The sequence below is a fragment of the Neopsephotus bourkii genome, unplaced genomic scaffold (assembly GCF_033783945.1).
Source record: "Neopsephotus bourkii isolate Nb327-2 ecotype Australia unplaced genomic scaffold, CSIRO-AGI_Nbou_v1 NB_196, whole genome shotgun sequence".
Lineage (NCBI taxonomy): Eukaryota > Metazoa > Chordata > Aves > Psittaciformes > Psittacidae > Neopsephotus > Neopsephotus bourkii.
The window spans coordinates 1,473,064-1,500,780 of NW_026900709.1; the positions used below are offsets into that span (position 1 = coordinate 1,473,064).

The window sequence follows — 27,717 nt, forward strand, 5'->3', positions numbered from 1 at the left end:
ATGTCTGGAAATGTGTGGGGTATGTCTGACCAAGAAAAATCTCATTAGAAAGCTGTGATTGTTTATTATATTCTTTTTGCAACTCTTAAACTTTTCATTGATGAAATCTGCATCACTTCTTCACAGAAGTTCTGTAAATATCACTTACAAAAGCGTGAGAGCTCTTCTGTAACTTTACAAAGCAAAAAGTGGCTCACGGGCAATGCAGTTAGCAAGCAGAAAACACCCACAATGCTGATTATTTGAAGGTTCCAGGGAGCAGTTTGCGCGGTTAAAATGCGTGACCCAGAGACCGCATGGAAAACTTCAAATACATTCATAAAATGCAGTTTGTGTGTGACCGATGAATTTTGACTCGTTCTGTTGAACTCCCTCCCTGAACTTTTTTGTTTTTAAAATTATTTATTTTTTTTTTTTTTAGGTTGGCAGAAATATGATGAGCCAATCCGGCTCAGCAGCTATTTCTCATTTGTATTTTGGGATGCTGACAAATGGGAGGGGGGGCATCTGTGTCTATACATGTATTTACAGTGACTCATGAATGGTAGAGTTTCGGGATAAACTGTAGTACATGTATCAGTCTGAAGCTCATTTTGGTGTTGGGTTTGTTGCTTTGTGAGGCGTGTGGAAGCAGCAAGGGAGGCGGTGAGGAGTCTGGAGGGAAGCAGAGCTGCGTAGGCTCATGGGAATCAGCCTTTGAAGGCCAGATACAGCTTTATTCTGCTGCCCTGCACATTTTTTCCCTGAAGTTATGTTGTTTCTTGAAGTCTTCCCAAATTTGCAGAGGTCAACATTTTGTTCCTTACAACAAAATGTTTGTTTGCTTTTCTTGTTCTTACAACAAAACAGAATCTGTCTCTGATGTCAGCATTTAATTTGTGTGTGGAGTTTGTGGGCTGCTTTGGGCAGGAACAGTCTTACGGTACTGAACACATGTTGTTTTATCACCGAGACGTTAAATATTTGGCATTCCAGTGTGATAACTCAGTTTTATCTGTTTGAGGTAGCATCCTTGTGGCTGCCTTCCGGTGGTGTGGCTGTTTGTTGTGATGTGCTTGTTTCACAGACTGAGCTGCTTCCTGTTGATATCTCGTGCTTTAATATTTTAGGAGTAGCCTTTTTGTTTCTGACTTGACCTTATTCCATTATATCTGTCTGTATTATTGATTCACCCCTTTTTCAGATACCTTTATAGTATTTATGAGTTCACTGAATTGGTGTCAAGTGTAGTGGCTTTGTTCCTACTGTACTCACGCCTGGCATTGCAGATGCTGCATTTGGAGGAAGAGGGTGGTGACAAAATTGTGGTGAACGAGACCAATTGCCTTGGTTTGCATCAGCCTTGTGTGTCTATCAGTCTGTATAACTTCATTGCTGTTGTGAAGAACTGAGTTTTGTGATATTGGGAGGATGTAAATGGAGCATGCTGGGAAAATCATTTATTGTAATATGATCAAATGATTGTTGAGGTTCAGTTTTATTCTCAACTTTATTACCTTCTCATGTCAGCATGATCATGTTGGTCAGTAGTATGTTGCTTTTGAAGACAGTTGGAGTCCTTTGTTTGGGTTTTGAAGAGGGCTGTTGTCCCCTGTGGTTTTGGATATGCCCTAGCTGCATACATGCCTGTCGGTATCAGGTCTGTGCCTTAGCAGAAGAGTCTATCCCTCTGCCAGACCCAGCCCTGCTCTCTTGTGCTTCAGTGTATTCACTTGTGTTTGTTCAGAGAGTCCATCCTGGACTGCTGGTCTTCCTTTGGGAGCTTGACATGAGTTGCAGGTGTCTGAGTCATTTCTTAGAGGCAGGATGGTTTAAGAGCAGCCATCCGCCCGCCTGTGATGGGAGCCCAGGGGACCCGCGCTTCCTCCGATCTCCTCATCCTCCCTCGGGGATTGCCTGTGTTGTTCTGAGCTATTTTCCCATCAGTGCCTCAACATTTTCCCTCTTTGAGGGAAGCTACTGAGTTGTAGTAATAATATTGTTGCAGCTGCCACAGGCTAGGACCTTGAAGCCTGCTGCTTCTCCTTCAGATGTGAAAAAAGGCTTGTGTGCCCAAGGCACATCTTTTCCCGGGATAGCTCGTGGTCTGAGAAGTGGTATTCTGCCTCCCTGTAAATCTTGCTTTACTTGTTATCTAGGTGGAAATCTTGTTGCTTCTCTGGCCGTTCACATCACCCGGCTCTGGTTGAACAAACTTCTTGACTTGCTCGGAGTTAGGAGTAAAGATTTTCATAGCCAGCAGGTTGGCTGCTGTGCACCTTGAAGTGCCTTGTGGGAGGAGAGTTACTTTTCTCAAGGCAGTGCTTTGTTTCCCTTCTTTTTTGTACTGCTCCCACAATTCTGAGCATAGCGTTTGAGGCACTTGTTTATAGGCTGTATGCAGTATCTGTATAAGGGAGTAAGAAAACATTAAGGATCATGGAAAGTTGTATGCATATTGTGGGCTGTGTGTTGGGATCTTCTCCTTCCTACACACTCTTACTAGCTTGTGATGTGACACTTTGAAAGAAGAGAGGAGGTGATATACGAAGTGCCTCCTGTAGGGCCCCAGGGACTGTTACGGTGTTGGCTCTGCTGCAGAATGCTGTGAAGAAATCCTCGCTAAGGTGATGATGACATTGTGGGCATTCACTGGTGGTTTCAGTGTATGTGACATGAAATAAAAACAGAAAAGGAAGATTTATGAAAGGTTAGCAAATAACAGAAGCAAGAGTGTCCAAGTGCTGTAAAAACATGGTTTTCACCCTGAAGAGCATAGGTTAGTCTTGGCTGCAGGATGGCAGGAGCCTCTCTTCCCTGCCTTCCTCCCCATTTTATTCATGCAGAATAGTGAAACATTTCTGAATGAGTGCTCTTGTTAATGTTTTCACCCATGGGTTCTTGGCATAGATGCTATCCACTCTCCAACTACTGTTTGCTTATGATAACAAGGTTTTATTTTTTGAGAAATGAGCAAGTACTGACGTTCGGGAGTATTTAAATGCCGTCCTAGTCAAAGTGTCTGCTTTGGGTTGACTTCCTCATCACTCACTTTATAGGTTTTCTATGTAATTTCATCCTGTGTAGGAATTTTATTTGTTTGCATAAAAACTTCCCAATGTAGTCAGAGGGGCGGATGGCTGAGATGATTAATCTGCTTCTTTAATAGCAACATTAGAGTCTGTCATAATGATCTCGAGGTTAGCAGCAATATTCACTGAGCTGTGGAGATTTCTGTGCCCTCAAGAAACTCGGAAGAGAAACCTCATAACCTGTGCACATGCATCCCCTTTAAGTACTCGTTTCAACTTGCCGTGTGTGTGTCTCTCTCTGGGAAATGATCTGCCCTTACTTCAGGGCTCAGATCTAAAGCAGGTTACAGTGTGATTAAGGGCTTGATCATGGCCGGCGTGAGTTACCTGTAGCATGTTCAGACTGCTGCTGTTTGCACAGGGACTTGCAGGATCAAGCCCATGCTGAAGAATAATTTAGCAGAACATGTATTACCTGTGTCATGATTGTTTGCTTTGGGATAGAGATACACGCTTCTGCCTTTGTGTTACCTGGGAGCTTTATTTCTTGTGTCATTATATCAGCCATCAATGCATTTAGTAGACGACTAAGGTACATTATTGCTGAATTTTGTCCCCTCTAGCAGGAAGATGGTTTTGCTTGAACTGTGGATACTGTTGCCTCAGTTTCTTCTTTTCCTTGATTTCTTTATTTTTCTTTTTTTTTCTTTTTTTTTTCCTAGATCTGTTCTTCCCTTCTGAGTTTCAGGAACTCATCCAATGCTCTTCTATGTAGTGTTCTTTACAGTCTTTACTGTCTTGTGCAGGTTTTACAAGGCTGTCTATCATGATTAGTAAGTGAATTAAGTGCATACAATAGCTACCAGGATTTGGGTTATTTTTATTGCAGCATACAGACTTTGCCCACTTTATTTCTGGGGCTTAAATGCAAAGTCCGGGAGGGTGGTCTTGAGTAAGAGAGCTTTAGTCATCATGGGGAACAGGCTGTGTTTGTTCAGACATTGAGTATTATATTTCTTTGCATGATTAGAAAGGACTCCATCTAAACAAGAGTGAAAAATAGTAACAAGGAGAAGGAGAGGTTGCTCTCTCTCTCTCTCTATATATATATATGTATAGGTGTGTATATATATATATATGGAGAGAGAAGGACTGCTTATGAGAGTCTGGTTTGTATTTTCAGTTTACTGCAGACTAGCTTTTGGAAAAATACCACTGGCCTCACAGTGAGGGGGTTGGAAACAGGCTTTCTTGTTTGTACAACTTGCTGATTACTGTGGCCTCTTTAGAGCTGATCAGGAACTTTGCAGAGATGCTGTATTTGCTGGAAAATATGAATGAGAGGAGACAAAACATGGAAGTTTCTTTTGCTAACTGAGGATTAGTGTTGTGATGCTGTGTTAATCCAACCTTTACTGCATATGGGAGAATGCACACAGAGGCTTCTGTTTGAGGAAACTTTGTTAGTTCCTGTTCTTTCCACTTGATCATTGCTCTTTGGGATCCTAGGCTTGTGTTGTGCCTGCGTAGTTGCTTGCAGATGGTACCCAGAAGCTCTGCTTGTGCTTCCAGATCACTGAAGCACAAGGAGCATTAGCCCAGTATTGGCTCAAGGCAAAGTGCAGCTGCACAGCTTGGGTCACAGGTAGAGTATGTGCTGTCATGCCCCTGGAATATGGCGGGATGAAATAATAGAATCATAGAATAGTTAGGGCTGGAAAGGACCTTAAGATCATCAAGTTCCAACCCCCCTGACACCTCACACTAAACCATGTCACCCAAGGCTCTGTCCAACCTGGCCTTGAACACTGCCAGGGATGGAGCATTTGCAACTTCCCTGGGCAACCATTCCAGTGCCTCACCACCCTAACAGGAAAGGACTTTCTCCTTATATCCAATCTAAACTTCCCCTGTTTAAGTTTTAACCCATTACCCCTTGTCCTACCACTACAGTCCCTAATGAAGAGTCCTTCCCCAGCTTCCCTATAGGCCCCCTTCACATACTGGAAGGCTGCTATGAGGTCTCCACACAGCCTTCTCTTCTCCAGGCTGAACAGTCCCAACTTTCTCAGCCTATCTTCATATGGGAGGTGCTCCAGTCCCCTGATCATTCTCGTGGCCCTCCTCTGGACTTGTTCCAACAGTTCCATGTCCTTTTTATGCTGAGGACACCAGAACTGCACACAATACTCCAAGTGAGGTCTCACGAGAGCAGAATAAAGGGGCAGGATCACCTCCTTATACCTGCTGGTCACACTCCTTTTGATGCAGCCCGGGATACGGTTGGCTTTCTGGGCTGCAAGTGCACACTGAAGCTGGCTCATGTTCATTTTCTCATTGACCAGCACCCCCAAGTCCTTCTCCACAGGGCTGCTCTGATTCTCTTCTCTGCCCGACCTGTAGCAGTGCCTGGGATTGCTCCGACCCAGGTGTAGGACCTTGCACTTGGCATGGTTAAACTTCATGAGGTTGGCATCAGCCCACCTCGCAAGCGTGTCAAGGTCCCTCTGGATGGCATTCCTTCCCTCCAGTGTATCAACCAAACCACACAGCTTGGTGTCATTGGCAAACTTGCTGAGGGCGCACTCAATCCCACTGTCCATGTCAGTGACAAATATGTTAAACAAGACCGGTCCCAACACCTATCCCTGAGGACACCAGTCGTTCCTGGTCTGCAGCCGGACATTGAGCCATTGACCACAACTCTTTGTGTGCGGCCATCCAGCCAGTTCTTTATCCACTGAGTGGTCCATTCATCAAATTGATGTCTCTCCAGTTTGAAATCCTAGTTTGTTTGTCTTTTTCAAGTACCCAGCCCACCCCTCCCTGTCTACATTGCTATACACAGTAATGCAGTAAATCAAAGCCTCAGAAATAGTAATGGTCTAAGGTGGCTTTACTTTTAGTCTTGAAGTTCCTCTTTTCCTTATTCTTTTCAAACATAGCATCTTGCAACTTCACGAGTGTTGCCAACCTGAAAAATACACAATGGACCAGAAGCAGGGTGCATTTAGGTATTTTACTGTGGCCAACCACAGTGAAAACCAAATTTGAGCACAGAGCAAGACTGTTCAAATAATAGATGATATTTTACTAAGGTACTGATCCAGCGGCTGCTGTTTATTAAAATGAGAGATTTCATTACAAAGTAACTTTGCAGTATTAAATTTGCCCAGTTCTGTTTGAGTTTGGGATGGTTCAGGAAACTGAGAACATGTAAGTACAGGCTTCCTCTGTGTCAGTCATCTCCTTGGCCTCGGCTATTCTGAGCATGCATCGACACATGTTCTTATGACCTGAACCCAGAACCGCAGTACTTCAGGCAAACATGAAAATGAGTATTGTATTAGAAATATAATTTTGCATATGTCACATTAGAAAAACCCGTAAAACCAAAACGTAGCTCCCCCCAGCAAAGAAAGTGCTGCTGAAGCCATGGTTCTGGATTTGTGCCAATAAAATCTAGTCACACTTCTCTTTGCTCTAACTTTAATGTCTCTCATTTCAGTGAATTGTTTTAGGGGCATGATGTAAAACTCTTAAAAAGTCATAGGAACCCTGTACATTTGAGCATAATCAATACTAAGGAAACATGCATTATACATATCTGGAGTATTAAAACTACTCTGCATGAATGGGAGAATCAGCATCCACACTAGCAATCTTATTTCACTAGAATGCTTTGTTTTCTATTTCTGTGTTCCAATAAAATGGAGCACAGAAAAAAATAAAATAGGGCAACCCCCCCCAAATAATAGGTTTAAAAAAATAGTAGGTTAAAAAAAATAACATAGGGTAACCTTTCTGGCCTTTGGGAATCGAGCACACTTGCAGAGTACATTATCAGTTGGGCATTTTAAAGCTGGAGTGACTTGTGTGCAGTAGGAATTTGTCTGGCCTGTTACTAGCTACCATGGGTAAGAAGCAATGAGTGTCTTTTAAACAGAGCTGACAAAAGTGATGTAGTGTGCGCTTCCAGGTTTGCGGCAAATCTGTGTAGATGCTTAATGATTTTAAACTCTGCAGAAGGTTGCTTTTGCTACAAATGCAGAGGAGCTTTTAAAGATATGAGGGCTGTATGATAACTCCTATGCTGCAGCTTCAGCTGATCTCAGTAATGTTCCCTGGCTCCCGCAGCTGCAATCTTCTCTCTTCTGGGTCCTTGTGGTATTGCAAGACTAACTTCACCAGGAGGAGAAATAGCTTTATTAGTATGCTCTATCCCAGGGTGTGAAATATTCTCCCATAAGCTCTACTTAGTGGTGTCATAAAAGCTCCCCTTCTTGAGTTGGCCTGTATTGCGTCTTCCTTGTGTATCAGATTTTACCATAGTGCTTGTGTGTCCTGGCTGCAGAGGTGTTTGGAACTTTCCCTGCACTCTCTGTAAGGGTTTTGCAATCTCTCAGCTAAAAAGGTCCACAGGGGTTTTAGGCAGTTTGCCAGTTTCTAGCAATAGCTTTTCCCACTGCTTGTCTGGGAACAAGCTGCTTGCTGCCTGTAGGTTTCTCCTAAGTGATGGGTGCCTCCTATTGTCTTGCTATTTCAGGCTTCCTCTTAAGCCAGTCTTAAAGCTGCTTGGGTTAGAAAGGCACAGGCGGCCTTGCAAGGCACATACAAGCTTGAAGTAGCAGCAGTATCTTGCCCCAAGAGGTTATGTTAGCTTTCAGTCCTATGGGGAGAAAATCAGGCATCAAAGTGTCCTGATCCATTGCATCTTGAACAGTACTTAGAAGCGATGTGTAACAGATATTATCATCTTTTCCAGCTGAATTGTGATTTGGAATTTTCTTCCTGCTTTGGGGTGTTAAACCCTTTGCTGAACAGGAATGAGCTGTATGTGTTGTTTTGGTGGAGAATGCAGAATGTGCTGACATTTGACCTGATAGACATTTCAATGCTCTTTTGCTGAGATGAAATGTTAGCCCATTACAGTGTTGCCATACTACGTGACAGATGGACTGATAAACAGCGAGTGAGAGTACTCTTGGTTTGGGTTCTGGACAAACATGCCAAAGAGGCAGAATTTTCCTTGTGAGTTATTGCATTAAAGCAGAAATTTGGAGGAAGGAGTATTATCAAGAGTCTCTAGTTAGCAAAACTTGAGAAGACAGCAGATCTTGTCCAGACTTGCATAACGAGACCATGTCAAAGCCAAGAAACAAACAAATCTCCTGCCTGCATTCTGTGTGTCCATCATCATGAGGCCTTTCCTCTGGGGTTTAATTTTTTTCCTTAAACAGGGAAAATGAAGAATCTCTTTAGTCTCTGGAGTGCCACAGTATGGTCTCCCACTACTCTTGGCATTTTTCTTTCATCACTGGAATGTTTCTATGCTTGTCCCTTGCTCAAGGATTTAAGCCATTTATGTTGTTTGTTTATAATAGAGTTCTGGTGGGAAGGCAGATGTTATGTGGGAAAGCTATTTTCCGGATCTGTTTATCCCTGTTATGTGGAATCTCACAGACCACCAGTAGCAAGTAGCTACTAAGCATCAGCTTTGAAATACTGGCATTTTTAGAAGAGGAAATGCATTAGTTCTTGTAAGCAGCTTTGCAGAAAAAAACAATGATTGCTTGGCATGTTTTGCCTTAGTGTTTAAAATGGACATGAGTATGTCTTTGTTTCTGTATAGCCATCTGACCTTTTGAAGTATTGGTATTTTAGGCAATGGTCTGTATTTGTTCGTGTCTGACAATAAACGGCTGACTTGAATTCCAAAAATACATTGTCTAAGCAATACTTAACCGTGAAGAGGGTTCTAAATAAATCTCATTTGAAAGCCTGTATTCAAAATTAAAAATCAGAGGTTTTGCTTTCACTCATCTTTCTCTACCTTGGTATCTCAGAGTACTTAAGGGAACTTAGCAATTACATTGTATGCTGTTACGGTGGCAGACGAGCTGAAAAGGGCAAGTCTTCAAGTTTCAAAGAATTTCTGTTTCAAAATACAGTCTTAAAGATCTGGTCTTTGTCTCTCTTCTGCTGATTCTTTCCAGTGTGGATTTCACGACAGGCTGATTTCACAAGTTGTGAGGATTTAGGAGGAAACAAATCAACATATTAATGTTTTATCAGGAAAGAGTCCTAAGTGGGGTATCCATGCACTTGTGATTGGCAGATGCTGGTTCTGTTTCATCCAGTGGGTAGTAAACACTACAAGGGTTAACTACAAGAGTCTCTGGAAGCCTCAGGCTATGTGTTTTGTCACTGCAGCCTAGTTTGCTCAACTCTGTTTTAAACAGGACAGAAAATGCCATGGGGGTTCACAGCTTACCTGTGCATATGCATGCTATAGAAAATGGGAAATCTTGCCCTCCTAGATTCCTGCTTAGGACCAGATTTAGTTAACATTTAGCAGATAATTGCTTTAGACAGGAAAGCTAGAAAGGGAAGTATTGCAGCAATCAATATTATTAATTTGTGACTGCAGCTGTGGAGGTAATTCAGTGCTCTGCTGAACCTGTTGGTGAGTAGCTCGGACTCCTCATGCCTCTGTTCCCCAATCAAAATGCATATTACAGCACATATTAATGCATATTACAGCACATATTACTTCTGTGACAAAAGTTATGGGGAGAAATCCAAATAGTGACTGCAAGATGTCGCTGCAAAAAATCACGTATCTCTGTAAACAGCACTGCTTTACTTCTATAGCTGCTAAAATGTAATCCAAATAACGGGAACCTCTGGCTTTTGTGTGCAGCCCTTACACCTCCCAAGATGCCCCTGGTTACTGGAAAATTGTGTTTCACCACCTGTTATTTGTTTCTTTCATGGCTGTGGAAAGAGCTACCGAACACTTGGGGCTTAATTAATCTTTGATCTGTACCTGCAGGCAGGGTGGAATGGGGGTTTGGCATTTTTTGCCACTCTGGTATATTCAAATGCAGCCTTTGCAGCTGACGGGAGGTGTAGGAAGCTGCAGGGCACCTCCCAGTAGGCTTGATGAGGGCAGTTTAATTGTGTCATGTGCTGACATGGTAATCATGGTGTACAGTATCAGTCTTCATTCGGCTCAGCAGTGAGTGGGACCTTACAGAGTAAAACAATGCGTTACTCCGTCTGCTTTCCAAGCGTGTGTAGAGTCTAGAAATAAAAATCATGCTTCATGTCTGCTAAGGAACTACATCAGGACTTTTGACTTGAATCCTAACAGTAAATGTCTTTGACAGAAACCTGTCAGAGGCTATTAGCCTTCAGGTTTCCTCTCCGTGAAGCTCTTCTGTGCCTGAGGCTTTGAAGAGGTAGAGTGAAGCGCCTCCTTGGGTGAGGGCATGCAGTCACAGTATCACAGTATCACAGTATGTTAGAGATTGGAAGGGACCTCAAAAGATCGTCTAGTCCAATCCCCCTGCCGGAGCAGGAACACCTAGATGAGGTTGCACAGGAACGTGTCCAGGCGGGTCTTGAATGTCTCCAAAGAAGGAGATTCCACAACCTCCCTGGGCAGCCTGTTCCCGTCTTCCATCACCCTCACCGAGAAGAAGTTTCTTCTCAAGTTTAAGTGGAACCTCTTGTGCTCCAATTTGTACCCATTTCCCCTTGTCCTTTCATTGTTTGCCACTGAGAAGAGCCTGGCTCCATCCTCGTGACACTCCCCCTTTATATATTTATATACACTAATAAGGTCACCCCTCAATCTCCTCTTCTTCAAACTACAGAGACCCAGCTCCCTCAGTCTTTCCTCATAAGGGAGATGCTCCACTCCCTTAATCATCTTAGTCGCCCTGTGCAAGTCCATCCCTGGCCTTGCTTTACATGGTTTTGTATGAGTGCCTGAGGGCTGCAGCAAAGCTTGTGTGACATTTGCCATGCAGATGGAGCAGTTCTTCAGGGACATCTGTGTCCTTTTTCCTTTCCCTCTCCCAGCTGAAATTTGTCACAGAAATGTGTAAGATTGGGCTTTCTTTTAAAATATGTTCATGAGAGGCTTTCTGTTATGTAAAATAGCTGCTTGGTAATTGCTGAGAACGATCTAAAAGGTGTTTCTGAGCATATGTACCTATTTTATTCATTGCTAGAATTAGGCTGTTTGGTTTTGCATGAGTATTAAATGAGAGAATAATATATAAGCATCAAAAGTATGTTAAAAGTAAATCCATGATAACTTTTCTGTTTTTCTTCATCAGACATACATTGGTAGCGTGGTGATATCAATAAATCCCTACCGATCTCTACCCATTTATACTCCCGAGAAAGTGGAAGAATACAGAAACCGAAACTTCTATGAACTCAGTCCTCACATGTAAGTACAATGAAGACGTTTTAGTTTTCATTCTGTCCTGGAACGGATGGTGCCAGCTGTCTGTCTCCTCTAAAGGTCTGTGTTGATTAAAGCAAACGAAACAAATATCACACCACCACTCCCCTAAAATGAGTTTTGATTAGTTCATCCTCATTTTAAAGAGAAGTCAAGATGAGCTGCTCTTTTTGTTTCATCTATTAAGATTCTGGTATATGCGTTTCAGAACATTTTCCTCTAATTGTTAGCAGTAACCTTTATTACTGCATTGTAAAGTAGTCTGTTTTCAAGGAAATCTGTTTTTTACAAAGTCCAGATTGCTTTGTGAAAGCCTCTAAGTGTCAAATATGTTTGAGTCATATAGTGTTAGTTTTGATATCTGAAACTCTTAATTTCTCTCTGCACAATGCAAAAAAATGAAAAAGCCCTCATGATAAATGCAGAAACATATTGGATGTGTCTGAATGGTAACTGTAGGGAAATAAAAGCTTGGTCTCCTCTGTGACGGGAGGAAATGAGCCCATTCTAAGAGGTCAGCCAAAGTGTCATGAATATATAATGCAAATTTTAAGGCTAAAATATACAGGCATACAATATTGCAAAGTACAATTTGCATATGATGTAAATTCCAAGTTGAAATTTAGGAATGTAAGACTGGGAAGTAGGTCTGAGCTCTTATTCTGACTTTCATTCACCTTCTACAAGTCTTCTGCAGGGGTGCACATATTGCAGAGAAGTCAGAGGCCTTTTCTTGTGGTTATATAGAACAGACATGACCCATATTATTTGGCTGTAATTATTGAGAGTAATGGAATGTGGTTAAGTCCCGTCCATAATAGGACAGGACTCTGATCATGGGTATGGTGGTATGGCTGAAAATGAGGTACCTGGTCTACAGGGTCTGTATGTTGCAGTAATGGTTTTATCTTGTTTGACATCATAGTGATGAGATTAAAGCCAGCTGTTTCTCTCCTCGTCGTGACACTAGGATAGAGAAGTGTTTCCAGTGTATTGGGAGGTTGCCACCTGACTTTTCAGTCACATATTTAGGAGATTTACTTCAGTGATCAGTGGTAGGATAAGTGCCTAAACATGGCCATATATTTATGCATCTTCCTTCAGCGTTAGCTTTTAGGTTAAAAGCAAATTATGCATGGAAAGAGTTCTGGAAGTTACATTGGTTAAAATGCAAACAGCAAAATCGTCAGATCAAATAAGCTTCAAGTAGGTCTTGGCCCTCTTTCATCTGAACTCTGGCTATGTCCAGGTTTTCTTCCTTTATGCTTTTGTTCAGCAAGCACAATTGCTTGCTAAATTAACACAGTTGCTTCCTAAAAGAACTTTCTGCTCTGCTGACTTTGTTCAGCTGCATAAAATTTGTTGTCATATGATGGAGGATTTTAAAAAGAAAATCTGAGAGTTAGTTTGACATTCTGAAAGTCAGTGCTATGTACTTGGTGTCCTGGCTTCAGCAGTAGTGGCCATTTTTCCCTTTTTTAAGTAGCTGGTACAGTGCTGTGTTTTTGACTTTCAGCCTGGGAACAGTGCTGATAACACCGATGCTTTTAGTTGTTGCTCAGTAATGTTTACTCTGACCAAGGACTTTGTGAGCCTCATGCTCTGCCAGGGAGGAGGGGAAGCCAGGAGGAAGCATAGACAGGACACCTGACCCAAACTGTCCAAAGGGGTATTCCATACCACAGCACATCATGCCCAGTGTGTAAACTGGGGGCAGTTACGCGGAAGGGCTAGATTGCTGCTCAGGTCAGGCTGGGTATTGGTTGGTGGGTGGTGGGTGGTTGTATTCTCTTCCCTTGTTATTTCCCTTATCATTATTATTATTGGTGGTGGCAGTAGTGATTTGTGTTATACCTTAGTTACTAAACTGTTCTTAACTCAACCCGTGGGAGGTACATTCTTTCAATACTCCTCCCCATCCTTCCAGGAGCAGGGGCGAGGAAGTAGGTGGGGGAGTGAGCGAGCGGCTGCGTGGTTCTGAGTTACAGGCTTAAACCACGACACTTGGTTACATGTTGAATCAAGTACATAATAATATATTGACCTCCACATTTTTCTTCCTCTGTTGAGAGATGGTTTTCCAGAATAGAAATGCTCAACAGTCATTCTTGTTGTATTTTGAGAATCTTAACTTGGTAGAAAAATGTTTCATAAACTTCATACATTGCTATTGACAATAACTGTGCGGTCAGGCTGCCATCTCAAAGCAAGAACTTCTGGAGTCCAAAAACACTAGAAAACCACATTAAGAGCAGTAGATAGGAGTGAGAAAATGTTGACTTTTTAACTTCTGTCAGGTCATCTCGACTGTGTGATGGGTTTTGCTTGCGAGTTTGGATAGAGTGCCAAGTCATTGAAAGTCTAAGACTAGTTTGTCATGGACAGATATGATCTCTCCACCAATTTTCTTTATTTGATATTGCTTCTGTATGAAAATTTTGTCTTCTGACACCTGCTAAGTAGGCAAAATATCTTTAAACATACAGGATTAGGAAATAGTGTTTCTTATAGTTTCTTTTACACAGTGTTTTCTTCTCAGACTGTAGAAGTATAAAATGATCCTACTTTATGGACACCTTGCTTCCCTTCCCACTTGTCTGTAGATTCTTATGAGAACTGTAGAATCAAGAGCATAAAGTGACTACTTTGTGCTAAAATTGGTTAACTTTCACCGTCTTTAAAACATACTTTTAAAATACTGTAGGTGTATGAAATAAGTGCAGTGTAGGCTGCCTTATGCCATCTCTGACAAGCCTAAACAACTTTTCATCCCTTTAATGTATAGCGCCTTGGACTGTAGTGTAAGGATTCATGCCATTCCAGTTGTTCACCCTGTGAACATAGAGGTGGTACTTGAATGCTGGTTAATAGACCATGAAGTGGGTTTACAGGGTGTCCATATAGTCCTGTTGCAGCCAAGCCTGGGCTGTTCACCAACGGGGCACTTACCATGCTGGTCAGTGCAGGCCAAGGACTGGGTCTGGGACAGAGCTGGCATCATCCCAGCCTTGGAGTTTGCAGCTAATTCCATGGTTGACTGATTTGGTAGTAGCAGGCTACAGTTAAAAGCAGGGTTCAGGCGTATCTGGGGACATTGCTACACTTCCACAAAGACCTTGGAATCCTCAAGGTGGTTTTTTTTAGCTGCTCAGGAACTTTAATGAAGAGCTACTGAGACACAAATTTCAATTTGTGGTATTTCTTGTGATGTGAAGCCCAACATTGATTTGTGGAGCTGTATGTACTGATTTTTCTTTGATGTGTAAATCTTCATTGAACCACGGCCTCTTCAGAAGAATTGATTGTGGGTAAGTTCACTGTATCATTTAAGTGGGCTTTGGGAAAAGACTTGTGGTTCCTATTGTGTCATCCTGAGCAAAGCAGAACTCTTGACCATTTATAAGGAAACTAATGCATATGACCCAGAAATAAAATGATATATAGCGTGTTTCATACTTCAACATCTCCTTTCTACAAATAATCTAATTTTATTACCAGTGCTAGCTAGAAAAAATGCAAACAATTTATTACAAGAAAATTCTAGCAGTGGTTTGGTTTGAGATTCCTATAGAAACCAGGTCTGTATGGCATCAAGTCTTCCATCAGAAATAAACATGCTGTCACCTGTTGGCGTGATTGCTCATATTCTCCAGGGTCTGTGATTTTGGACAGAATTCAGGTTTGGGAATCACAGGTTTTAAGTGTCAGCATCTCTAGATGAGACAGCTATGGGATATTCCCAGAGCTCTGGCTCTGTGTGGGAGCTCCTGGGAAACCAAGGAATCTAAGTAATGTTTTGATTATTTACCAGCAGTTTTGTGTGACCTTCTGTCTCTGCTTGAGGTGCATGCAGGGGTTTCGGTGTGGTGGACTGGTGTAGGGAGGATATGCATGAGAATACCAACTATCCCAGTAAAATAGTGGGCTTGGTGAGCAAATGAAAACAGAAGGAAAAAGGGAAGTGTATAATGACATGAAGGAATTCTGTACCTTAAGAAATTTTTCCCATAGATCATCACTGAAGGAAACATACCTACGGGAATGAAAAATCTGTTCATGAGTTTTCTTAGCTGTAATCTGAAAGAGGAGGGGAGCGAACACTGAGTCATCTGCTCTGTGTTTCCTCAAGAGCGTCTGCGAGAGTGACTGACGCTTTCAGTGACGCCAGTTAATTCTTAATTGCAGAGTTTGAGCAGCGTTGGGTTTTAGTTTGTTTTCTCATTGTAACAATCTTTGGAGACTGGAATAAGGCCATGGGCACACACTGCATGGGCAGCCAAACTGAATTTTTGTGAGAACGTTTCTGTTCAGGTGATTCGGGATCTTATTATACCTGATAAAATTATATATCGTGTTATACCCGATCAAAGAGATTTTATTTTAATAGTTCATTCCTCTCTAAATGCACCACTGTTGTGACATCATGTAATAAAGTGTTACTCCTCTAGGTCTCCTGGAATGCTTGTTTTCATAGTCTGTGGCTATTTTCATAGCTGTAATAGGAAGTTTACCAAACTCTTTAATTGTTGTTTGAAAATATTTTGTTAATCTTGCTGGCTTTGTCTTTATCTGCAAGGCAGGATCAAACTTGCCCCTGACTTCACAGGGCACAGTATGACATTTCAGTGTTCAAACAGTTTGCTGCTCGATATGTGCTGTCCTTACACAGAGCTGTTCTGCTCTTTCAGTTGATGTAATTACTCTTGCAGTTGATGTAATTGCTATGCTTACCTTGTTGGGTGAGCTAGACATGAGAGAGAACCAAGCTAACTTGCTAATTTACATTGATTTCCACCAGTGACAAAAGCAACTGTTGGCATCTTTGAAGGGAAGGCAATAGGCAATAAATCACTTATCATACCATTTATTTGTAACCATCATGCCCCATCACTTTCTTACTAGCTACAGATTTAAGGGATTGCAGAGTAGGTGCCTTCTTGCATTTCCTATCTTAGCGTCAGCTCCTTGCTCCTGTCAGCTTTCTGTCTCTGGCAGGTAGGGTGTGTTTTTGCTCCCCTTTATGTTCTGAAAAGCCTTTACCTGCTCACATCAGAAGAATCACAGGTTATTTTAAGTGGAGGGACAAAATAGAAAGTAGCAACTGTACTGCTAACAGCAAGCTACAAGCAAATAAGAGTTCAGAGTCAGTGTGTGTTTTTTAGCTATGGACTGAAGCATTTAAGGTGAATAACTGGGGCAGCAGGCAAATAGCCGAAGACAAATAGCTCTTATCAAACATGTATTTAATTCCACTTACGTAATGCTGCTGTATATTTTGTTTACTTGTTACTATTTTTGGATTAAAAGCTTTCAAATTCAGACAATTGAAACTTATGCAGGTCGCTGATAAAACCTAGCTTGCCTTTACAGAGGATACAAGCACAAAGATATCAACCTGCTGCCTATTACAATGCAAGAATGAGGAACTTATATGTCTCCCATTTCAGTGATCCTCATATTAGTAATTATTGGGACAAATTGTCACCCTGCAGGTATCTGCAATTACTCTGACAACAGAGATACAATTTGCTGTTTCCTTGACAAGTTTTGAGCTGGTGTAAGCAGTGAATACAGAAGTTACCCTTTTGCTTCTGGCTTATTTTGCTGGTATTCCAGGATTGCATGTCTTTGGAAACACTGAGGTTACAGTAGCTCTTTTTCCTCCTTGATTTAAAGCAAATATTTTTGTCTGAAGGGCATGATAAAGCCCCAGCTATGAAGGGTAGGTTTTGCCTGTGTGTAAAACTAAATTTTTCCTATAGGTAGCAGAGTTTTAACATACACAGTAGCTATCATTTTTTATGGAAGAAGGGGATGGTGGGGTGAGAGCCTGTACCATAATTTAGTGTCCTTTTTTGTTCTAGTATTTTTTTTTAACATTTCCTTTCCAGCTTGTCCTTTTTTTATCTTCATTGAATTTTGTTTTGGGCTTTTTTGGAGGGGTTAATTTGTATTATTTATTTATTGTTGTTGTTATTATTATTTATTTTTTATTTTTAAACCCCCACCATGGCTTTGTTCACCTCACAGCAATTATTAGCAATTATTATTTCTAATAGTCCTTGACTCCTTCAGAGGCTCAGTCTTTGAACTTGCTCATGTGGCTTAGCAGGGTGCCTCTATCAGAGATTTATAGCCAAGGGAAAATGATCACTTTAATGGTTAGTCGGCAGAATTAACCACTGGGCAGGGAGGGAACATCCATGGCTGACAGAAATCATAAATAGCAATTAGGGAGGACTGCCAGGACCTAATTGTTAAACCCATGCTAGGAACAAGTTGAAAAAAGGAGTAAAAAAAACCCTACAGAGAATATTGGAGTCTTATTTTGGAAGGGGTCAAACTTCTTACTTGCTTAATCTCTATAGAGCGGCAGTACTGGATATGGTGTATCCATAAATGTAAATCCCTCAAGTGTATAGATGAAAAGGGGGTGAAACATCACACTTCCTTCAAGAGTCAGAAGCACTTAATGCCTGAGAAAAGCCTCTTCTATTGCAGGCTGCTGGCACACCACCCATGGGATACACAGGTTCCTGAACTTTATACTTGTAGGAGATTTCAGAAGTCCTTCTGAGAAAACAGTTTTGAGAAAAGCAGTTGTGATGTGTCCATATTGGAATGGCCATTTGATTCTCTGAAGAACATTTTGGAAGTGGTGGGTGAACTGGAAGGCTGATGGTGTAAAGCAAGGTTTCTCTCACATACAACAATGAATTTAGCTTTTTCCTGAAATCTGAGCAGGGCTGTTTTAGTTGGTTTGGATGGAGGCAGCCATCTCTCTCACCCCAGTGCTTCAGAGGTGAGTGTAGTTTTATTGACAAGAGCAGTAGTTGGTTGGTTGCTGCTGGTATTAGATTGCACAAAATTTTGTAAGAATGGATAATAATGCAGAAACTGATTTATAGCAGGATGTGCAGTTGTAAAAAGGCTCAAAAAATGCAGCCAACACCCAAGAAATACGAGCAGCCTGGAAAAGCAATGTATAGATGAATGTTGTGCTTTATTTTAGCTTTTAAATGGTCTGGAGTGACATTTAGACGGGGTTCCGAAGTTCACTGGAATGAGCCTTTCTGCTGGTCCTCTAAGTAGTGCTGCCTAAATTAAGAGATGAAAAGGCCCTTCAAATTCTTTTTGTATGGCACTGATGCTGCTATTCTTCTGTAAGTGTCCAGGACACAGGATTTCCAATGTGAAAACATATGATGCTGTGTGTAGCTGCAGAGCTTTAGCATGGGTAAGGTGGAGCTGCCAGAGCTGCCTGCACCCAGGCTTGCCCAGACATCAGACAGTCTGGTGCTGTGGAGTCTAGATGGATTTTTATGTTGTTGAGGCATTTGAACACTCCCTAAGCTAAGGAGTGTATATACACGGAATAGAAAAAGCATCAAGACAAAACTGTCATAGAATCATAGAATAGTTAGGGATGAAAAGGATCATCTAGTTCCAACACTCTTGCCATGGGCAGGGATGCTTCACATGAGACTATATTGCCCAGGCTCCATCCAGCCTGGCCTTGAACACTGCCAAGGCTGTCCTCCCAAATACCCCAGGAGGCAGAAAGGACTCTGCCTCTGGTCTCACGCTCCAGCATCTTTTGGTCCCTCAGAAGCCGGAGCAGCATACACTGCCATGACAAGGTTGCTCAAAAGCGCCAGTTCCCCTGGCTCACAAACAGTGTTGGTCTCATAGCCATACCAGTTGGCAGTACTAGCAGCCCTGCTGCCAAAGCCCGCCCCCTCTGGGCAGGACCCACCTGGCTCCAGTGGCTCCTCCATCAGTTTCTCATTTGGGGAGCTTTGTGTGGTCCTGGCCAGCACTCACGTGTCCAGTGGGCTTCTTGAAGAAGCTTGCAAAAATGCAAGAATCGGGTACCTTTAAAACATGGCAAGTTTGTAAGGGAACCACATAACTCCATATCTGTTCCAGGTGCTTCTGTAACTTTATAATTGTCGTCACGGTGTATGAAAGAAAATAATGTTGGGGCATCCTTCATGAATTAATTGCTGGCTTAGAGCCTCCACAAAATGACTTTGTTTTCAGAACTGTTTTCAAATATTTACTCATACCTCTGTATACACAGCATACTTTCACATTTGACTTCAGTCATGTTGGGTATCGAGAGTCAAATGTTTTTAGTTATCTGTGATGATGTCTCTTCTTTCTTTTTTTTTTTTATTTATTTTTTTGCCTGTGAGTGTATTTGGTGTAGTCTGTGTTTATTTGTAAGCGTAAAAAAGTTCAGGATTTGGCTAGATTGGTAGAGCAAAGACAATTAGAAAAAAAAAAAGAAAGAATAAAAAGCCTTAGCGTATGTTGGATAGCTGGAGATGTGTGTTAATGCGCCAGTAGTCTAAACTAATGGTGACTTCTTTGCCAGATCCCGTTTCTCTCATTTTCCTGGAACTGGAGTGTTCTGGCCTGTGTTCACATTATGCCATTGGTATTTTTAGGACATAAAATGCTGAGATTCTTTAAAAATTAATTGGCATTTTCACCTGACACAAAAGGCTTGGGAATCCACTAGGGATGACTGAATTAAGTGGGCACTTAAAAGAACCTGCAGTAATTTTTCAGTTTTATAGTGCAGTTCTCCATATTGGGCAGACAAAGAACATAACTGTTCTTTGTCTCTTCTTAACGTTTCAAATAGTTCTCCTTCCAGCTCTACATTTGTACATCTGGGCTAGAACTAAGACTAGCCTTTTTTTGTGTTGCCTAACGAAATGGAGTTCTGATTAAAAAATTGACTGATGTTATGGTAGGACATGGAAATAAAAGCATTTTTGAGCGCTTTGTGCAGCTTTAAATGTAACCTGATTTTTTAAAAAGGATCCAACAGCTTCATTTTTCTTTTCATTAGAATTTTGGGATTTTTTGCATGCTGGAAAGAATGAGAAGTACTTATAAAGGAGGCACTACTGTGTTTTACTTCTTAAGTGCAGACTGGAAAAATGAGAGCAGGTAGAAGCCCTGTCAGAAATGAGAGAAATCCAATTTTATATTTTCATTATGCCTTTCCTGAATGGGCAGCATGGTACTCCCTTAAGATCTGGGATTTCAAATTGCAATTAAGAACATCTGTCATCCTTTCATTGAAAGTGCCTCATTGTGTTTAATGGTTGTCTTTTCTCCTTTTCTTTTTTTTTTTTTCCCCTTAGCAGTTTATAACACACCAGGAAATGCCCATCTGCTACGGTAGGAACCTTTGTCATGATTTTAGATGTAGCATAAACAAGGCTTAAAGAAACTTCAGTAAAATTCCAGCTCTTATGCCACCTTTAGCTGCAGAACATTTTTCCATTCAATCTCTTCTTATTGGCAACTTCATGCAAAAGGCTCTGATTTCTTCAACTCTGGGTACATCATAGTTTAATGCAGTTCGGGTTATTAAAGATAAACCTTTTCATGTCGTGAATCAGGAAATACACAGTCTTAATATTTACTGTCTAGCACACTAAATAATCTTTTACTTATGTTTTGAATAGATAAGAGAGCTGGAACTGGGCTTTACAAACAAAGGTCTGAAGTACAAAGACAGTTTAATTGTGGTCATTTCAGTAAATTCGTCCAAATTTGCATTTTTCTTGTATACAGCTTCCTTTTTATACACTACAGAAATGATTTTTAGTTGCTAAACCTTGTAGAGTTCCAACCGCAACTGATCATAGTTACTTCAAGGTGATTCTTAGTGAGGATATATCCACAAGACAAAAAAAGCTGTGTGCAGTTGTCATCTTCCTCGAGTACCAGCAAACCGACCAAGGACACAGATGAAATACATCATCCCTGGAAACAGTCCATGGGGGATAAACTGAAAATTAGAGTTTGAGCAGTCTGAAGAAGGCTTTTAATTTCTTGCTTTAGCCATTCGTGGATAATTTTGAGCATATATAGATATATATATACGCACACAAATCTTATGCACAAACTTAAGCAAATGCCTTTTTATAGACTGAATAGATATTTCAGCTTGATGCTGTACCTGAGCTAACAAGCTCTCAGAAGCTCAGATAAGCTTTAGTGCCTGCTGTGTGCAGGGGTTCATGAGAGGTGCTTTATTTGGAAAAGAGAGCTGGGAGGTGGAAAAGAAGCAGCCTTGTCCAACTTAACAAACCAAGTAGTTTTGTTAAGAAGAGGACTTAAGAGTTACTCCACTCCTCTGAGTGAAGCAGCAACATATCTATGTAATTTCATAGTGTTGACATTGCTCATCAGATGTTTTCCAGATAACTGCATTACTTTTATTGTCACTGTTTCTGCTAAAATTGTGGGCAGCTGCATGCTGGCTTTTGAGTTACAGAGCCTAGGTTTCAAATCTAATGATTAGCAACTTACTTTAGCTCACAAAAGCTGTAAGGATGTGGTAATACTCCTGTTTCTTCCAAACTGTAATGTGACTTTGGTGGAGCGCTTCGCATTTTTTCTGATGGCAAAATGTTGCCTTCCATTGCAGTCTATGACACTAATGCATGGCTGCCATTTCTTTGCCCATCTCACCAGGCAGAACTGTGAAGTCATTCCAAAATATATCTTTTATGTGATGTGCTGTAGCCCTTGGGTATGTGCAGCATTCTGGAGTTTAGTCATGCTACAGTATGCTGTTGTCCTGTGAGATGACACCTTTGAAAGCATGTCCCTTTCTGTAAAGTGAGTATGTTAAGCTGGACACTTCACTGGTTTTCTTCCCCTGAGTACTACAACATGTTTAATTACTTTAGAATAAAGGAATAAATTTGTTTTTCATTCCCCAGTTAGCAGAGTAGAGCAAGCTCGTCTGAGAGTATTTCTACTTCTGCAGTTAAGTTTTTTGCAGAGAGAGAAGTACCTGCATGAGCACATGGTAGCAATACATGCTGATTGTGAAAGCCAAAACCTGACTTGCTGTATCTCTGCTCCCACTGCATCAGGCAGAAATAACTCATTTCTACCTTCTGACTCGAGGGTGATGCTTCTTAGGGCTGCAAATAAAAGCAGGTGTTTCTTTTTGCTAAGCAGCATGGCATACTGCCTGTTTGCTAAACGTTTTTTTCCATGAAATCTGAAGAGCAGCACTCCCCACTCCTCTGCTTCAGGAAAACCTCACAACCAGTATAGATCTATTGTGGTTTCATTTGCAAGATCAATTGCAAATTGATCAAAGGCTGGCATTTTTACATGGAGCATCTGTGCTCTGCCACTGGTTTGAACAAGCTCAAACTATAAGGCCCAAAGATACTTCCTATTTAAAAAATAAATTTAAAAAGAAAGGAAAAAAAAGCAACTAATGGTATATTCCCATCTGTGCAGGAAGAGCCAAGCTATAATGATCATTGTTCCTTTAACAGGGTTATAGAGTCTTCTACATATTTCACTTAACCTCTACTTTGTGCCTGTTGTGTTTTTTTTTCTGAAATAGCTATGGATAATTATAAGGACCTGTGTTTAGCCACCGTCTGTGTTTTAAAGATGAGGAGTAATTGCTTCTGAGTGTTTTATTTTGGTGGAATATGTATTACCCTTCATCATTTAAGTCCAGCTGAATTACACTTTTATTGGGGAGTTTTAGCATACTATTCACACAGTGCAGGAGCATACTCAAAGCATGTCTTGTTCCACAGGAAAAGATTTCTTTTATGTAAACTTTGGCCAAAGCTGACATGAACTGAGCACATGTGTTTGACCAATAAACTTCCCTGTTTTTCAGACATAATTCTGTATTGGGTACAGAAACAAATTCAATTTTCTGTACAGTGTTGAGAGTCTGGTTATTTCAGCACAGAAGGGGAATGACTGTTTTCCCCTGTTCCCCCTTTAACTCCCTGTCCAGCCAACCCTTCATTTCCATATATATGAAGGAGCTCAGAGGTGCAATTCAAATCTGCTAGTACGCAGATGAAATGCCGAACTGGGAGTTTAAAGCATTTTGTACCCTCTAGTTAAACTCTGGTAGAAGCCAAGCACGGCAAATCAGTTTGCACCTCTCTTCCCTTCGTTTCCCGTTCAGCTGTCTGACCCCTTGCTACTCCATTTGAACTGGGGAATATGCTTTTAGTGGAATAAATCCTAATTTTTCATATGCTGAACCTCAGGAACTGGAAAGCTTGAGGAGGCGCATAGGGAAGACCAAACCACTCACCAGTGATATTTCTGGTGTGCCATCAAACTGCTTCCCTGGGAGGGGGCTGTCGGGCTGTCAGGCTGTCAGTTCATGGAAAAGTCTGGTGTTCCAAATTAAGAAATGGCTACCAAAAAGGCTCATCATATACTTTTGCAATAAAACCACTGAATGTAAGGAGTTGGCTGGTTTAGGCAGTCATTAAACCAAGTGTGCAAGTGCTGATTATCTTAGGAAATAAACCATATCTAATTAAATATGGTTTTCAATAAAGCAGTAGAAAACACTTCCTGTACTTCTCTTCGAGGCTATCACAGGCCAGTAAAATGATTGTTTTCATAAACAGAAATGCCTTTTCTCTCCCAAGCAACTTACAATTATTGCAGTGCATGTAACAGACTGATTTGCTTTAGGTCTGTAAGAGGCCCAGCTGTGTCCTCCTGTGTGATTGCGTAGGATCTGGTTGGTGCCTTGGGTAACACAGCCTGATATGTGGGGTGAGAGGTTGTTTTGGTTCCAAACTCATGTGGTTAATGCTGTGTGCCTTGAAATGGGAGTTACTTGCTCATGTTAAACCCATGGGTTTTATTTATTTATTTGTATGGGCGAGGAGGTAATGGTTACATGGCATCCAGCTGGCTGATGTAATTTCAAGGAATGGGAGTATTCAAGGGTGAATCCAAGCCACGCTGCTCTTTTGGAAATCTCATGACATGAAGATACTTGCTACCCCTCCTCTGCCACCTCGGTTTATGTAAATGTTCACTTCAGCTGACAACAGGAACCTGTTCTGAGCAAGAGTTAAATATTTAAATTCCCTCCTTCAGGCAAATGAAGTTGTTTGTTTGCAGCTGTTTATGGTGTGTACAGCTGGCACGGGGCCGTATTAGTTCAATTTGGTATGCCCTAGTGGGCTTTCCATGGTTAACGTGTTACCAGGACAGGAGGCAGGCCGGTTGGCTTGGTTATGTGCAGAACCAAAGTATTTGTCTCCTTGCTCTGCCACCATAGTAGATTACTTTGGAGGACCCAACCTTGGACCCCTGCCCAGGTCACTCTCCTGACAGTCTGCTGGATGCATTTCACTGCCTTCTTACAGGACTGGACTGTTGAATGTGATGTGGACACGCTCACTGGGGTTGATAGCATTTGCTAAAATGTAGAGGGAGAAATTATTTTGTTGTCTGTAACAGATAGCTTCATAGATCCTGTTTTGCACTGGTTGGAGGAAGGTAATGCCACAGTTGGGTCATAGGCTCCTGGCAAAAGGCCCTTCTTGTTTTCCCTCATACTGATGTGCAGCTCTAAAGAAATGCGTTAGGTGTTGTTAAAATAGGCAGAAAATCGGAGGCAGTGTTTTTGGCTTTTGTGCATAGTGCTGGGGGAAGACCACTGCTGGCTTTCAAAAAACTGCATCTTTTTGGTTTGTCAGGAAAAAGGAGGTGAACAAAGCTGATTCCCCCTTGTCTGGAGGGGAAATGTGTGGTATCCTGATACAGGGAAAAGGATCGGGGACAGAGCAGGCTATGGTGAGCTGTGAGGTTTTGCAAACATGGTATTCGGAGAAGAGCATTGTCTGGACCTCTCTGTAGGGATGTTTTTGAGGTGAAGCCCATTGTCAATGTCTGAAATATGCTTCATCCTGAGAAAGACAAGATTTTCAGAAAGAATATTTTCTTCTTGTCCAGACCTCAGAATATTGGCTAGAATCAATTCTCCTGCTAAACCTGCCATGTGTATATAAGAATTGGAGGGTATTCCTAGGCTACTGGAACAGAAAATAAATCTCTCTGACTTAATATTAGCCTGCATTTCAAAGTGGTTTACTTGTGAAAATCAAGAGTGACTTTGTCCTTTTCACCTTCCCTTCCCCTCTCTCCTTTGCCTTCTATAAATTGAGTCTGCTTCTTACAAATCAAATGCTCTGATTAGCACAGCTTTGGGCTTTATTCTGCATCTACTAACGTCACAGTTGCTAATGTGAATAACAAAGTGGGGAAGTGTATGCAGGAGGTACCTTTCTGCTGTGTGCATTGGCCACATACTATTGTTGATAAAACAGATTTCTTTGCTCACCAAGAGAATAAAATCAGAGAGTATGAATAGAAGGAAAGGCTTTCCATCTGTCTTAACACACGTCTTTATCCTGGTGTTTAAACTTGTTTTATTTTCTTCCTGATTGGCATTTTTCAAAGAGCAGCTGCTTGCCTGTGAAGGTCTATCCTAGCTGATGCTCCATCAATTTAGCTGTTACTTTATTCACTCCAATGGCAGGCTAATCAACCTTTTCTTTTCAAGTGTGTCAAAGTGCTGAACATGAGACAGTTTGTAATTATGGAAAATGGGAGTACACTTTTTGTCCTCAGGGTAATTAGATTAAATGATTCTGCACTATGAGCTAATACTATAAATAATCTCTTACGGTTGTTTTTCCTGAATGGTGAATTTTCCACTGAGCTTCAGTGGGTGTGGAGGAACACATACAGCAAATAGTGATGTTTTACAATGTAAAGCCTCAAAGCACTTTATAAAATGTGCTTCTATTGTTCCTAGCTCAGGTTATTAGGAGTTTTTGTAACTAAACAAACTCTGATACTGATGTTTTCCCACTGCATGTTGTGAGAGGAGGAAATAATTTGTTAGTCTGTTACTGGGCACTTCTATGCATCTAGGAAGAGAACGTAAATGATGCTTTTAATTAAACTTTAAAGAATTAATATGAATTACATTTTATGTAAAATGTACATTGAAAATGTATGTATAGTTTATGTTTTACAGCTGTTTTTTTTTTTAGTCTAGCATGGTATATAGTCTTTGATAACCACTGACTTCTAGTATCCTGCCATTGTTTTCAGACACAGTTGAGCAGAAATAAAGTGGTACCAGGGCTCTGCTTCCTGGGGAACTGGAACTGTCAAGAAGAGAGCTTTTCTTAATTGCTTTTGGAAGTGTCAAACAAGTTGGCGGTGGCAAGCCAAGACTAAGCAATAAGTGTTTTAAAATGGGGATTGAGACTTCCGCAATCAAAGCACCAGCCAATGAAAATGGTACGGGGGAATTGACTCAGTGGGTAAGAGAAAGCAATCAGAGAGAGTTTAGAAGAGTGTTAACTAATTACTGTTAATTGAGAATGCTAAAGGAAGTGAGAGGAAGAGTGAAAATGATAGTGGAAAGAAGTACCAATAGCTGGCAAATTCTTATCCTTGTGATTCTATTTGAAAAGTAAAAGATGTTAGAAGAGCTGCTCCTGTGAGCTGGATTTATAACAATAAGAGCAAGGTTTTTTGCCCTTTGTGTATTTCTAGGTGCAATCTTGAGCATTCATCTGAAGCACTAGCAGTTGGTGCTTGTTTTGGGGTGAATGGGTGGGACCCATCTCTTCCTGACCCTGGTGTTTTGTTAGAGCACAGAGATGCTGTTGTGCTGCTGAAAATTGAGAGGCCTATTTGGTGTTTTGCTTTGTTAGACTTTTTTTAGTTTAAGACTTTGTGACAGATTTGGCCATCTGGAGCTATGTGGCTGAAAAAGCAGTGCTATAAAAAAGAGCAGAGCCTTCTTCCTGAGCTAGGTGTGGGTAGTGCTTCAATTTCAGATTGCTTCTATACTTAAGCCCTAGCTAAAAGAGAACTCCAGTAAATATTTCTGTGTGTTGTGGTAGGAGAATGTCATCTTCATTCATGGAAACCTAAAAATCAAAGGAGAGCTTATTATAAGGTATGGTAAACGACACTGCTGACACACTCACCAGATAATTCAAAACACATGGTTTATAACTGCTTTTTAAACTAGAAACTATTCTCAACTTTTACTTAGGTTCTGTAACAGTGAGGTGGCTCAAAGAGTGGTATGTGGCTTAAACCTATGGTTGCAGATGTTTACTTTACAAAGCCATTTCCCTTAATGTTGCTAAAAGGAAAAGAACAGGATTCTTTGTGGTCTGTGGGTCATTAAAATGTGTTAAACTGAAATGACCTTAAATGAAATTACTTTATAAGTTTGTAACAAATAGGGAATAGCATGAAAATACATTTCTGGATCAAACAGAGTTTGAACCAGAAGACTCAAAGTTTGGGTGTTTCTTCAGTTTGTTGCTTTTTTTCTAATTGCAAAGATAGAAGGTGATAATAGCTAGGAAGGACTGTGGGGTGTAATGGTATGCCGTGAAAGTCAACAGAACAAATGAAGAGATCTGTCTTTTACTTTGAGATAAAGATCTTTGTTCAGACTTTGACATGAGTGTGTCTAATGCTGTTTATGCAATGCCAGAAAAACAAAGAAATCCTAGTTATTTAAAACCAAGCTTGCTTATGTCTCTTCCAATGGGATTGTTGGAGTGGTGGTTGAAACGT

At 41.1% G+C, this 27,717-nt stretch overlaps 1 protein-coding gene across 3 annotated transcripts in view; it reads left to right on the top strand.

The window, feature by feature from the left end:
* The window catches only part of MYO1B (myosin IB), a 115,430-nt gene that overhangs the window by 20,556 nt on the left and 67,157 nt on the right, over positions 1-27,717 (top strand). For all 3 annotated transcript variants that reach the window (XM_061376529.1, XM_061376538.1, XM_061376547.1), the window contains exon 3: positions 11,141-11,256. In XM_061376529.1, the coding sequence (XP_061232513.1) occupies positions 11,141-11,256 (116 nt within the window). The remainder of the gene's footprint in view (positions 1-11,140; positions 11,257-27,717) is intronic.